The sequence below is a fragment of the Dicentrarchus labrax genome, unplaced genomic scaffold (genome assembly GCF_905237075.1).
Source record: "Dicentrarchus labrax unplaced genomic scaffold, dlabrax2021, whole genome shotgun sequence".
NCBI lineage: Eukaryota > Metazoa > Chordata > Actinopteri > Moronidae > Dicentrarchus > Dicentrarchus labrax.
The window spans coordinates 24,692,436-24,706,624 of record NW_026136720.1 but is presented as its reverse complement, the minus strand read 5'-3'; the positions used below and the strand labels follow the sequence as shown (position 1 = coordinate 24,706,624).

The window sequence follows — 14,189 nt, the reverse complement described above, 5'->3', positions numbered from 1 at the left end:
GAAGTAGTGACTCTTAGTTTTTATTACCATTGGAGTGCTGCCTTTTTCCTTAAATCTGTTTTGGTTTTTAACTAAAACTTTTTTGAGGTAGAGCATCCAACTGAGAATGCAGAAGAAGCATGCTTGTTTCCTCTTATGAACTAAATCCATCCCTCTTAAAAACCTTTAGCCACTTCAGTACCTACATTTACCAACAGTACATTATTACATTATTACACTACTATTAATTCTCTTATGTTTTTAAATATATGCTGTAAGTATACCATATCTACTATTATTATATGCTGTACTGTAGATTATCTGTCCAGATGACACATGGTTAATGTGTTCCTAAATTATTAGACCATTGTGGCTGCACATTTAATATCGTTAGAGCTCTCTGTTATATTACAGTAAGTAGAATTATGTCCAAAATCCTCTTCTCTTCCCGAATGTTACCTGTCATGGCCACCAGAGTGCAGTGGAGACCTTCCAAGCTTCAACTGGTTCAAACACCATCCCCACACCTGCACAGTCTCTGACTACACTGCACTGTATATAGTCTCAAAAGACTTTCTCAAATTTCAAATATAAATAAATAGAATAATTCATTTCGACAATGTTTGATTAAAGATGTACCTCCTGCAATAGGTTTAGTGGGAGCACTGGTCCTGAAGAACCATACAGGTGGTTTAATAACAGATCATGTATACTTAACAGTACTGCTGCCTGATTGATTTTTACATTAGAATCAGTTCTACCTTGCATCATTAACTACAAAGCATCCCATCTGTTTGTTGACTGATTTTCTTCCTTCCTGGCAGCTATTATTTTTAGTTAATTTCTATAAAAATCAAGTTTCAAAGACTCAAAACCTGCTGCAGACAGATAATATCGACCAGTTAATCTCAGTCAACCTTTGTTTCTTTGTAGTAACTTCAAAGTTACATTGTAAAACTAGTTTTAAGACTCTTTCTCAGTGTATTCAAGGATGCTCTGAGTTTTACGTGTTTCTTTTGCATGCAAGAAACCTCTAAATTCATCCTTTTAATTTTTATTATTACAAGTTTTTTTTATGAATTTATGGATTGTATTTGCTTGTTTTGGGGTCTTAACATTTAGATTTTTCAGCAACAGAGCATGCTTTTGGGCAAGCATAATACGCTTTTTTTAAATGGTCTCAGTGTGCAACTGCATTACTGAACTGAACTTTAAAGGTCCAGTGTCTAACATTTCAGAGATTCTACGTGCACAAATGCAAAATAATATTCATAGGTATGTTTTCGTTAGTGTATAATCACCTGAAAATAAAAATCGTTGTATTGTATTTATGCCTCTGTGCTGGCAATAGCCATAGACGGAGGCATGATGTTTTCAGGTTGTGAATTGAGTGATTCCAGTCATCATGTGAGTGTGACACTCATGTTCCTTTTTCAAGGAAGCTGCCATGTTTCTACAGAAGCCCAGAACGGACAAACCAAACACTGGCTCTAGATAGGCTGTTTTGTGAGTTTCGTGGCCACCGTAGTCACTCCTATGTGCTTGGAAGGCTGAGCTGTATTCAGATGGTTGTAGTTTTGCAATTTCGCTAGATTCTTTTGACTTCTTTTAGAAATAAACTGAAACCAATGGCTGTCTGGAAGGTAGGACATCAGTCTAAAATCTGATGGTATTGTGCTGGGCTATAACAGGATAAAACACAGATTTGGTTCTTTAAAATACAATCCTACTTTTCCAAGTGTATTTGTATATACATTATCTGCCCTTGACATTCTGACATCCAGATGTACAGTAACAGAACGCCATCATTTAGTTTTGCTTTGAATCTGAAATATTTTTATTTGAGTGGAAGTTTTGTGTCCTTTCTCATTCTCATCAGCTCTTCTTTGAGTCGCTTTGTTACTTCAGTCGCTGCACTTAAATGAATAACCTTTTCCATCTTCTGTCCGGGCCTTTTCTTTTCTTTGCCCATTATCATCGCCCACATGTGCAGGGTTTTTGACAGCCAGACAAAGTTCTCTTGGATGTATGGTTGAATGAATGGGTTTTCCTCTGAGGGTGCACAAGCGCTCCACAGGCTCATGAACTAGGCTGTAGTCATCAGGGCTGACCCAACCATTCACAGCTTAACTGAGTCAGTTTGTGCAGAAGAGGTAAGTTCTGCCTCCCAGTCAAGGTTAATCCATACTCCTTACTGGTTATCAGACGATAAAGGGAGGATTCATCAATAGCTCAGTCAGGTCAGGTTCTCTTTTCCTGTTTTTCAAAGTTACAATTGCGCTGCTTGATTGTCTCCTGTTTGATGAATGCGCTCTCGTTTGATCTGTGAAGGACTTTTCATTATGAACTGTTGTGCGTGGTCCATGTATCATCTGATCATTCAGTTTGGCTAGTCAATTCAATTTCTATTTCTTTTGTTTTTTGTGGCCATCAAAAAGGGGAAATAACTGTGTGCTTTCCTCTTTTCATGTTGAAGTGGCTAATCAAATAAAATAGCCTAGAAAGTCTACAAAAACAAGTCTAACTTCTCTTTAGCAGAGTTGTGGATTTCTGACTTTTATTCACCATTAAACAGTTAGTCTGCCAGCCAGTTTAATGATTTCTGAGGAGATATAGCATCTATGACAAATATTAACATTTACTATCCGGTTGACCTGTGTTGATAGACAACCTGTAGCCTGCATAATAATAATATAAGCATTATGAGACGAGAAATATCCTGAAGTGTAGTCTATTGTAGTCATAAAGATATCACATTTTAAAAAGTTACCACATTTTTTGAGGGGAGGACAGTTTTTCCTTGTACATTGCCTGTCTGTTTGTAAAGTAGTGAAATCTAGCTTTATATAATTTCTAACTTGCAATATTCCCACATTCCCACAATTTCCTACTCTAAAGAATCCACATACATAGAACTGCTTACTACTGTGTAATTTACATAATCCCTCCTAGTAGAGAGCAAAAAGGTTAGGAGCCACTGGAGTACTTTATGTGCCTTTGGCTCTGCTGACTAAGGTGTGATGAATTACACTTCTACAAACAGGGGAGCGTATCCCCTGAGAAAAGCAGGAAATTTCCAGTATGCAACAGGCGATTGCGCTGACTCACCCTGCAGTAGCTTAGATTTTTGTCCTCTTATGTTCTTTCTCATCAGATGCCAGTAACAGCAGCCATGAGTCAAGGGTTGGTTCCATCAGGGAAAGAGAGAGGAAGGCTGTGGTTCCTCTGGCCGTCATCTCCACCCTCACCGTCGTTGGCCTGATTGTTCTCATCAGTATCCTCATCTACTGGAGGTCAGTACAACATTTCTAACAGAGGTACATCAGAAATTTGGGTAATATGAGCACCTTGGAAATTTTTACAGCACATAGGTCAGCCTATGTTCTTTGTGCTTATTTAAATAATTGGGGAGCTCTTGTGGTCTGGGAATTAAGCTGCCAACCATGAACAGCAGTGTCTCTCTTCCATTTCCCATCCCTTTCAAATCATTTCCTGTCATCTCTCTCCTGTCGGCTTTCTAAAGACTTAAAAAATCCCCAAAATGGACTAAAAACTTTACTTGTGTGTTTTAATGAACTATACCTAACACTTTTCCTGCACACAGCTAATTAGGTACCTGTCTTTTTTTCCCAGAAACAGTCGATATTGGTTAATGAAAAGGAAAATACACAAGTTGATCATAGAGCTGAACAAAGCAGAGCAGCAGGGTTTAGAGGGAGGGGGACTGTAAACATAAATCTAGAAATACTACATATACTGTGACATTAAGTGTCTCCAGGCCAAATTTATGTAAAAAAAAAAAAAGGCCTTTTTGCATACTTACAGTATGGATCTAGAGCCCACCATTTTGACCATGTCTTTTTTGCAGATTAATCTTGCATTTGTATATAACAATCAGTTCGACATTAGCAAAAATGGTAATGCATTTAGCCACCACCTCCTCAATGAAGTCTCAATCAAATCCTTAAAGGTCCAGTGTAACATTTAGGAGGATCTATTAAATGGAATATGACGATCATAGGCATGTATTCATTAGTGTATATTCACCTGAATAAAGGAATCCATATGTATTTCTTACCTTAGAATGAGGCGTTTATATATATATACAGATGCTACAGTTCACCTTCCATCCACTTCCTCAAAAACCTTCTCTCAATCCAGACCTATCTCCAAACTTCCCTTTCTATCTAAAATCCTTGAAAAGATTGTTGCGGACTAGCTTCTGAAGCTAGTAGAGGGTCATAGAATCTTAGACAAATTCCAATCTGGTTTTTCATCAAAAGCATAGCACCGAGACAGCATTACTGTGAGTGTCTAATGGCATCCTTATGCATGCTGACAAAGGTGAAAGCTCCATCCTTATTCTTCTCGATCTGACTTCAGCCTTTGATACCATCGATCATGCCATTTTACTGGATAGATTACAGAACTGGGTTGGCATTTCTGGTACAGCCTTAAACTGGTTTCATTCCTATTTGACTAATAGAGTCTTTAATGTCTGCATAAATAATTATGTTTCCTCTTCCGCCCCCCTGCTATGTGGTGTCCCTCAGGGGTCGGTTCTTGGTCCAATTCTGTTCTCCCCCTTACATGCTACCTCTGGGTCATTTGTTCTCTGCAAAACCCAATAACTTGAATCAACTTTCTCCATGAGTGCTTAGCTGCCACCAAAGACTGGATGTCTCTTAATTCTCCACTTAAATCCTGACAAAATTATTTTATTTGGCCCTGAAAACTCACTGCAGTTGATCAGTTTATTGCCCAGTCCAGTTTCCTGCAGCTACAAAATATAGCAAAAATCAAAGGTTTCCTGTCCTACAGTGATCTTGAACCATTAATTTGCTGCTTCATTTTCTCCCCTCTAGATTACTATAACTCCCTCTACATGTGCCTCAGTCAAGCTTCCTTAAATCGTTTACAGTTAGTACAAAATGCAGCCGCCAGACTTTTAACCAGAACCAGCCGACGGTCCCACATTACTCCTGTTTTCACATCCCTTCATTGGCTTCTGGTAAAATTCTGAATCAATTGTAAGATCTTCCCTATAACATATCAGGCAATTCATGACCTTGCCACTAGTTACATTTCAGATCTCCTTGTTCCCCACTCTGACTGTAAATCTAAAGGTGACCGTGCCTTTGCTGTTTTAGCCCCAACATTGTAGAATAGTCTTCCCCATTCACTCAGATTCACTGAATCTGTGGACTGTTTTAAGCGGCTGCTCAAAACCCACCTCTACAAGCAAGCCTTTTTATAGATCTCCTTGTTTGTTTCATCATCTGTCGTCTCTCTCTTAATTTATCCTTCCCTCTTGTTTTATCTTCCTTTGTATATACATGCTCCTATGTTTGTTTGATTGGGTATGGTTATACCCTTGTGTGTATTTGTTGTTTGTAAAGCATTTTGGATCTCCGTGTCAAAAAGGTGCTATATAAATAAAGCTTTACTTACTTACTTACTTACTTACTTACTTACTTACTTACTTACTTACTTACACTGAGTCTGCCATGTTGAACTGCCGTTTCTCAACAGTAGTTTAGAAGGAACAAACCAGACTCTGGCTGTAGATATGGGTGCTAGCATTTTTTTCATGTTTTGCGGCCGCTATAGTTTCTCCCTCGCGTTTGGAAGGGGAGAATGATACAAGGGAGGTGTAATGTGCGCCTACGCACACTGGACCTTTAAAATCTAGTCTAGTATTTCTCAAAACACACACACACACACACACACACACACACACACACACACACACACACACACACACACACACACACACACACACTGAGCCCCTCCAACTGGCCAGCTCAAACACCCACCTCCACCCCTGCCCTTCAACCCCATCATATGTCATATAAAATGTGGAGTGGGAGAGAAGTGACTTTAGCCAGAAGATTCTCATTTTTGTCTGGGAAGCTGAATCTCCTCTCTCCAATCTTGATCTTGCATTGTGCTAAGTGTTTTTATTGGTGTGTATGTGTGTATTTGTTTGCTCACCAGCAGCCCCTTTACAAACAATACCTCCTGTGTTGTGTTGCTGACGCAGCTGCTGGCGGACTGAATGATGCCTTTCAGCCATCGCAGCAGCTCACTTTTGACAGCAGTAGTTTTTGATTCCTCTCCCTGACCTTGAGAGATGCTGTTTTTTGTTTTTTATTGTAACAAACAAAAGTTTATTTGAGAATACTTTGAAAGATTTTTTTAGTTTTTGGGCTTTTATTGCCTTTAATCAATAGTGACAGCAAGGGGGAGAGAGAGGGGGGATGACACACAGCGAAGGGCCACAGGTCGTAGTCAAACCCATGGCTGCTGCAGCAAGGACTCCACATTGGTATATTGGGGCGCCAGCTCTACCTGGTGAACATCCCACACCTATTTAGGGCATAAAACAAAGTTTCTTTTCTTCCTGTGCTGAAAACATCTTTATGCAGTAGGAAAAAACCCTGCTGCCCACTCCCACTCTGAAAACCAAATGTCCTCGGATTTCTGAAGTCGGTTATTTCACAGACTGTATCTGCCGTGCCGGAGACTCAACATATTGTTCTTGTTTTGCGCTCTGCTTGTTGTTGTATCTCCAAGATTGAGCAGTGCTAAGCTGGTAATAATCTGAGGAGCAGGGGGATTAATCCTCAGTGAAGGTTGTACCTTGGCTACAGCACTGCGAGCGTCCACTCAGCTGAGAGCATCCAGAGAGGGTCGGGGGATAGAAAAGGACATCCGCCTGATTATGTCGGACAGAGGGAATCGTGTCAGCGTCTTGTAGGGCGACCGGCAGGTGGCCAAACTGCACTAATCCTGCTGGTGTTGTGTCCCTTTTCACTCCCTCCTGACAGGACGGTGCTCATTTGGACACTGCTGCTGTGCATTTGAGGCCAAGCAGTTTGAGGGGATTTTTGCAGACTTTACAAGTTTACAACAAGCTGAGAGATGTATGCATAGCATTTCTTAAAGCTGTCTAATGAATTCCAACTTCATTTATGTAGCAGCTTTTCAAACAGGAGTCCAGTACCCCGTGCCTTTTTTTAAAACTAAATTAGTAAAAAGATCAATAAAAGCATTAATAACAGAGATAGTAGAGATGCTCACTAAGGGTTTAGATGTAACATATTATTATCATACTTATGTCTAGAAAGGTTACTTCAGATTAATTTGAATTCTTTGCACCTGCATACAAACTTCATCAAGAGGACGCAGATGAACGTGTTCAGAGCCAAAAAAGGTTGAAAATATGACTGACTGTGTTTGTTAATGAGCAGCAGCTGTTTTTCTATTTTAGGTCCTTGCTGAGCTTTTTACATCCTACATCAATATAATCAGATTAAGCCGTTTCGGTCTCAGTAGATAAACAAGTAAAATACACTTAGTTGGCCAATGAACAGCAGTAAAATCACATCTTTTGACAAAAAATCTGCACCAATGTGTTGCACAACACCAAATACCATCTGTCAGAAAATGAACTTTGCGTTGCAGTGAGGAAGTTTTAATGGTAAAATCAAACATTAACTGGAGTCAATAGGCAGCAGACATTATAGAACATTAGCTCGTGCCCCTAACAGCAAAAACACTGACCTTTAGGTAGGCATGAGCTGTTTAGGTTTCTGAAGTCTCTGAATGCAATCACATGGGAAAAAGAAAACGTTTTCTTAATATCAGTAAAATCACATTTTCATATTTTACCAGGTAGCTGCGTAAACAAATGTTAGATAATTGATTGTATTATGTGAAACACTTTGTGTTGCAATTATGGATGAAACCTACTGTATAGGTTTGTTTAATAGAAACAACAGATTTATGAATCCATGTTGTTTTCTGCTCCATTTTCAAACTTCCAACCATTGTGCATTGTTAATTCCTTAACGCCCTTTGCCTCAGAGTACGTTCTAAATAGATGCTCACAGTGCACAAGAGTGAACATCTTCCAAACATGTTTACAACGGCAAGCAGTCATCTTGTTCTTTTTGTGTTAGCAAACCTTTTTGGAATAATAACAGTGGAATTATCTTACATTTGAGTCACGGTAGATGTAAAAACCTTGGATGTGATAAGTGTTTATTTATCTTTGCATTTTTGTGCCATTTATTTATTTATTTATGTAGTTATTGATTTATTTTACAGGGACAGTGCACATTAATAAACAGTGAGATTGATTGAACTCTGTCTTCTGAAACAGTTCAGGCACTGTTCTTAACACAAAGGCTTGCAGCTCTGTTTCTGATCTTTTGATAGAACAATAACAATGTTGTGAAACACTGAGAATCTGAATGTTTAAGATGCAAGAAGTCAGCATTGAGCGGAGCTAGATGTCTGAGCAACCTGACAAATCGAAATTCAGCTTTTAAATAAACAGTCATCACACTGGCTGAGAGAATAACAGTTTGTGTTTCCTCCAAAACACGTCTTTAATCTCAGAGCTCAGCCCTTTTACTGTTTTTTTTATTTTTGTCGGTGGTAATCCCTGATGCCCATTTCTGGCTGAGACAACGCAGGTTCATCTCATCCGTTTAAAAACTTGTCACGGATTAAAAGAACATCTTTTTTCCTGTGTTTTTGGGAAGATTACCATGTATTCTCCAAAATCTGGGCCAACGCAGAGTCACATGAAAACAAAAGCATCTTCTGTCACCATCTTCTTGATTCTGCAGTCTCGGTCAGATACAGTACATGCTGAAGCAGGGCATCAATACAGATATACAGTACAACACAAACGCTTTCTAAACAAAATATTTTCCTTTATTTGAATTACTTTAATGGATTTTCTGTTGATTTTCAGTGTGTGCTGATAATATTTAATGTCTCCATATTTACCTAAAACACTAAACATGTAAAATATATTTTGTCAAACCAAAATTTGAAATTATTTATTTATTTCACAAACAGAACTTTTCATGGTTAAAGATTATTTTTAAATGAAAATACATTCTGATGTTCACTCTGGTGTGTGTGTGTATTTTGTCTACAGGACCTGTTTTCAGACAGCTCACTTCTACATCGATGACAGCTCATCACCTAGAGTCATCGCTGCACCGTCCACTGCTGCATTAACATCCGGTAACACACAAATACATCCCTAATTACAAAATGTTTCTCTTTTCCTAGGTTTCTGCCTTTTAACAGGCAGTTTTTCCTTGCGCTTGTCACCAAGGTCTTGCTCATAGTGGTACTGTTGGGTCTCTGTAAATAATGTTATAAGGAGTTCGGTCTAGACCTGCTCTATTTGAAAAGTGTCCTGAGATAACTTCTGTTATGAATTGGCGCTATACAAATAAAATTGAATTGAATTGAATTGAATTTTCTAAAATGTCTTCCTTTTCAAAAAATATCTTTTCATTTAAAAATATCCTCACTTTCTAAAATGATTGTAATATCTGTAAATGCCCTTAATTTCTGAATACATCCTCATGTTCTAAATACATGCTTAATTTGAACAATATTCTCTATATTCCTCACATTCTCACAAAAACTCTTCGATTTCATAAATGTGCTCACTACAAGGGGATACATCAATATTCAGACTTTAATATTTACTACAACTCAATCACAGACAAAACAATACAGTTACTGTACACACATTTTAAACCACTTTAGTACCATTTAGTACCACTTTTTCTTTCTAGACGAGGAAACAGCTTTTCCAGTGAAGGAGTTTGTCAAACACGTTGCTGAGCTTCACGACACCCATGGCTTTCAGCGAGAGTTTGAGGTACAAAGACTGGATTGCTTTTCCATTTTCAATTCCAACTGAACTTAAAATATATAATATGTTTGTAAATAATATATCTGCTGTCTGAAATGTGCCTGTGGTGTGTGGTGTGTGTGTTTGTCGGGGTTGTGGCTGATTGCCATCATGTTGTTGCCTGCATGGTGCATGGTGAGCTGTGATGATGTGACAGTTACTGAATACACTTTGGATGCAACATTATGTGACTATTTCTGGTTCTCTGTACATAGCTATCAGAAATTCATTGTGAATAATAAGAGTAACAATAATAACAAAGTGTATTCACAGTTGTCTAATAGAGTGACACAATAATCAGTTGGAGGGTGAATGTTGCAGCCCAGGTTGTGTCCCTTTGTGAAGAGACTGCATGCATACATTCATTCATTCATTCATTTGAGTAGTGTGTCGGGTCTTTTACATGTGGACTATCAGCAGAACAAACAGTCATTGTTTTGTCCTGAAAGTGCCACTAAAGGAAAAATCAACACAAAGACAACAAGGCTACAGAGGAATGCATGTCTTTGGCTTTCTCTTGACCCCCCCCCCAAAAAAAAAAATCCTCAAATTAATCAGTTTTAACAGTCTGTATTGGTTTATAGTGACTGTGAAATGTGAATGTCCAAAGTAACCAGTTAAATGTAGCGTCTAATATTTCCCTCTGAAATATAGTGGGGGATAAGTGGAAGGTCCCAAATATGTAAATATAACACCAAAATTATACTGAAATACAGAGGACTCAAATTTAATACAAATTAAAAATATATTAGTAATTAACACAATTGACAAAATTACTCCATAAAATTCCCAGAATGTAGTGTGGCATGCCCAACCCATTAATAAGAGAATCCTTTTACAGTTTTTTTTAAAGATGAATTTGAACGTTAATTTAACTAAACCTTGTTTTTATTTGGGTTGATCTTCCCTTCATGTTTGCAATAGCATGAACTGTATTGTGAGATGAATTAGTCTGGAGTTGTTTTCTGTGTTGTCTTGTAATTTGTATTTTTGCACCTCTTTGGTTGACTGTGTTGTCACGGAAACGTCCTTGCTGCCTGCTGCTTCCTCACCCTCATCGTTAGATACTGAAGGAGAGTTATGAGGTAAGACGCTCTCCTCCTGACATCTTTAATTATTGGTGGACGCTGCTGCACTCGTAGCTGTGGTTTTTGTCTTGTGTTCTAATGCAGAGTGTTTTTGTTAATGTGGATCTGTGGATTGCATGGTTGCTCTTTGACACCAGTGGAAGAAGTCAAGGACTGGACTCCAAATTTTCCCACATTCTTTGCAAAGTTCCAACATAAGCCAAAAAAGTTCTTCTTTCTCCCAAAATATTTACACTGAGATAAAATCATGCACATAAAAAGAGCGTTTCTAGGCTCAATTATGAATCGCATGTTATCAGATCGGTTTCAGTTCTCATTTGGGCCACTTGTGTGAACCTCAGAGTAAACAGTCATATCAGAATTCCTGTGAATTTCATGTCACGCTAACTTAACATCTGTCAGTCCAGGTCACTTCAAGACTGTGATGTGTTCTCACTGGACTCTGACATAGGCCACATATAAAAAATAATGTGAACAACCAAAGTCACAACCATTAAACTGTACTGAGGTATGTAGTTACTTCCCACCTCTCATCCTGGCGGTTTTCAAGCTTTATTTTATTTGTGTGTGTGTGTGTGTTTAGGAGGTTCAGGTATGCACAGTGGACATGGGGATGACAACCGACAGCTCCAACCATCCGGACAACAAGACTAAAAACAGATACAGCAACATCCTGGCCTGTGAGTACATTTCAGCATCGTCCACACTGTGTGATGTTACAGAAAGTTTCCAACAAAAAATGACAGCTCTGGTTTTTGTAACTTTGTGAAGAAAATTTTTTTTTTAATCTCATTATAACAAATACACTGCCATTTGTCTTTCAGAGACTACCAGGTCTGCTAGTGGGTGTACACATGGTACACATAATAAAATTAAAATACTCATCATCTTGAATATTATACTAGAAATGGCAAGTAGGCAATCAGTGTTCTGAAAGATGTTTTGTGTATTGAAATTGTAAGACTCCATTGTTGCACTGGGTTACATGTTCCTTCATTATCCTGAACACAGTTTATTTTGACACATTTTGATACACTAACCTGCTGCTCCAAATACCAAATATGAATTAATCCGCCACTGTAAATAGTCCCTAACAATTTGCTTCTGTTTGAGTAACATTTGATAAAAAACTACAGTGAGCAGCTGTTTTAGTAAACTGAGCTTTTCAAGCTATTCAGAGGGAACCGAGAGCCACAGACAGGGTAGTAATATCAGAAAGCAGTAAGAGACTAACACACACAGTTTTTGGCCTTTTCATGGAATTTGTTGACAATAAGAAAAATATAAAATAACCCCAGAGCTATACTTCATTTAAAAAGAAAAGAAGATGTTTTCCATATTGATCTGATCACATGTTGCTCTATTTTTTTTGTCTTTAAACCTCAGATGATCACAGCCGGGTGCGACTCTCGCCACAGGCTGACAAAGATGGAAAAACGAGGGATTACATCAACGCAAACTACGTGGACGTAAGGAACCTGTTTTAACCAGATTCTCAGTTACCTTTCCAAGCTCTATACAAAGTGAGGCCTTCGACTTCATCCCCAGTCTTTTGTCTGTGTATTGAAACAGTCAAACACACAGCAAAACTTATTTTTATTTTATTTTATTCTCAGAGCCACTTCACTTTTCCCTCTGTCTTCCTAAACCAAAGTCAGTACGCCCCCGTGCATACTTCTATTCCTATTCATTAGACTTGCTGTTGTTAGCGGGGACCTGCGTGGCTCTCCATTATGCTTAACACCGCACCATTAAAATCTAATTTCCAGTATCTTGTTGTTTTGTGAAAAGCACAGGCAACACAAAAAAACCATGTGCCTGTCACGGCCTCTCTAGAGAGCTGGCGTACAGGTTACAAAGTTGGTAAAAGCACATTGAGGATCTCTCAAGCTTACACTTTTGTCTGCATCTCACAGTATGAAGGCAACTTCAAGCTGTCAGTCATATGAAGGTTATTAAACTATTAAAGTGAGTGATTGAATGCTGCCCTCTGCTGAGAACATGTGACACTTTCTTTCCTGTGTTGGCCTTAAAGGAGCCCTGTGGAGTTTACTTTTAAACAAAACGTTATATTTACATTCACTGCTTCTCACCAAAATGAATTGTGTGAATCCTTGAGCTCTAACAAATCTGTTGAATGCATTTCCTTCCTTGTGAAACATTTGCAGAGACAAATTTTAAAGTATTTTTAATCCAGCATTGCTTGCTTCCATGTCTTCTTCCTCTCTGCCTTTATTGGCGCATTGCTGCATATCTTCTCTCTGTGATACTGCCACCAGCAGATCAGTGGATTAGTGTGACACGATTGGTAGAACTGTGTATTGCGTCAGCCTTCTCCTAACTGGTAAATTAAATGTTGTATTTGGCAATTTATTGGGTGAATGGCCATGAATTGTTGAACAGACATTCATGGTTCCCAGAGGATGAATCATATAGACTTTGGCGAGCCCCTGACTTTTCATCTTGTGCCAACATCAGGCCAAGGTTTGTAACTTATACAGTGAAATATCTCAACATCTGCTATGTTGATGGCACTCAATGCTGGACACCCATACATGAATCCTAATAACTTTGTTTTGTGTTTTTTGGTGAAATGTTTCAACTATTGTGTGGATTGCCATAAACATTCATGTCCACTTCTGAATAAACTGATTAGATAAAAAATCTAATTATACTTAAAGGGTCCAGTGTGTAACATTTAGGAGGATTGTTACCTTAGAATGAGACGTTTTTATCTACATACTCCATATGTCGCCTTCCACGGAGGCCATGTTGAACCACCATGTTTCTCCATTAGCCCAGAAGGGACAAAGCAAACACTGACTCTAGATAGAGCGGTTCATTGTTTGTGCACGTTTCGCAGCCACAGTAGTTTCTCCTTCACACTTGGAAAGGAAGGGTGAAGCAAGGGAGTTGCAATCTGCAACTAGAACCCTAGATGCCACTAAATCCTACACACATACCAGTAAAATCAGCTTCTGTATTGTTTACTTCTCTGTAGTTCTGTGGTTGCCATGGTCACACAGAAAGCTGCAAGTTTAAAAAGCTGACCTATCATAAACTCTGAATAGAGCACCAAGCATTGTATACACTGAAAACAATGGCAACCGCGCTGTCTGAAAGCACCTTTAGTCTTGTCCCCACGACTTTGCAAATGTTTTTTTGTATTTTGAGTTCTTCTTGAGATTTAAAGTCTTTTGGAGATTTTTACAGCTGATGCAGCCGCTATGTGTTTCCTCAGGGTTTCAAGAAGTCGCGCTTGTATATCGCCGCCCAGGGTCCTCTGAGGTCGAGCACCGAGGATTTCTGGAGGATGGTTTGGGAGCAAAATGTCTGTGTCATCGTCATGATCACTAACCTGGTGGAGAAAGGAAGAGTGAGTGACCAGATTT

At 38.7% G+C, this 14,189-nt stretch overlaps 1 protein-coding gene across 3 annotated transcripts in view; it reads left to right on the top strand.

Moving 5' to 3' along the window:
• Positions 1–14,189, top strand: part of ptprz1a (protein tyrosine phosphatase receptor type Z1a) — an 80,807-nt gene that overhangs the window by 56,058 nt on the left and 10,560 nt on the right. For all 3 annotated transcript variants that reach the window (XM_051382484.1, XM_051382483.1, XM_051382482.1), the window contains 7 exons: positions 3,134–3,272; positions 8,936–9,024; positions 9,591–9,676; positions 10,774–10,794; positions 11,381–11,477; positions 12,184–12,266; positions 14,039–14,173. In XM_051382484.1, the coding sequence (XP_051238444.1) occupies positions 3,134–3,272; positions 8,936–9,024; positions 9,591–9,676; positions 10,774–10,794; positions 11,381–11,477; positions 12,184–12,266; positions 14,039–14,173 (650 nt within the window). The remainder of the gene's footprint in view (positions 1–3,133; positions 3,273–8,935; positions 9,025–9,590; positions 9,677–10,773; positions 10,795–11,380; positions 11,478–12,183; positions 12,267–14,038; positions 14,174–14,189) is intronic.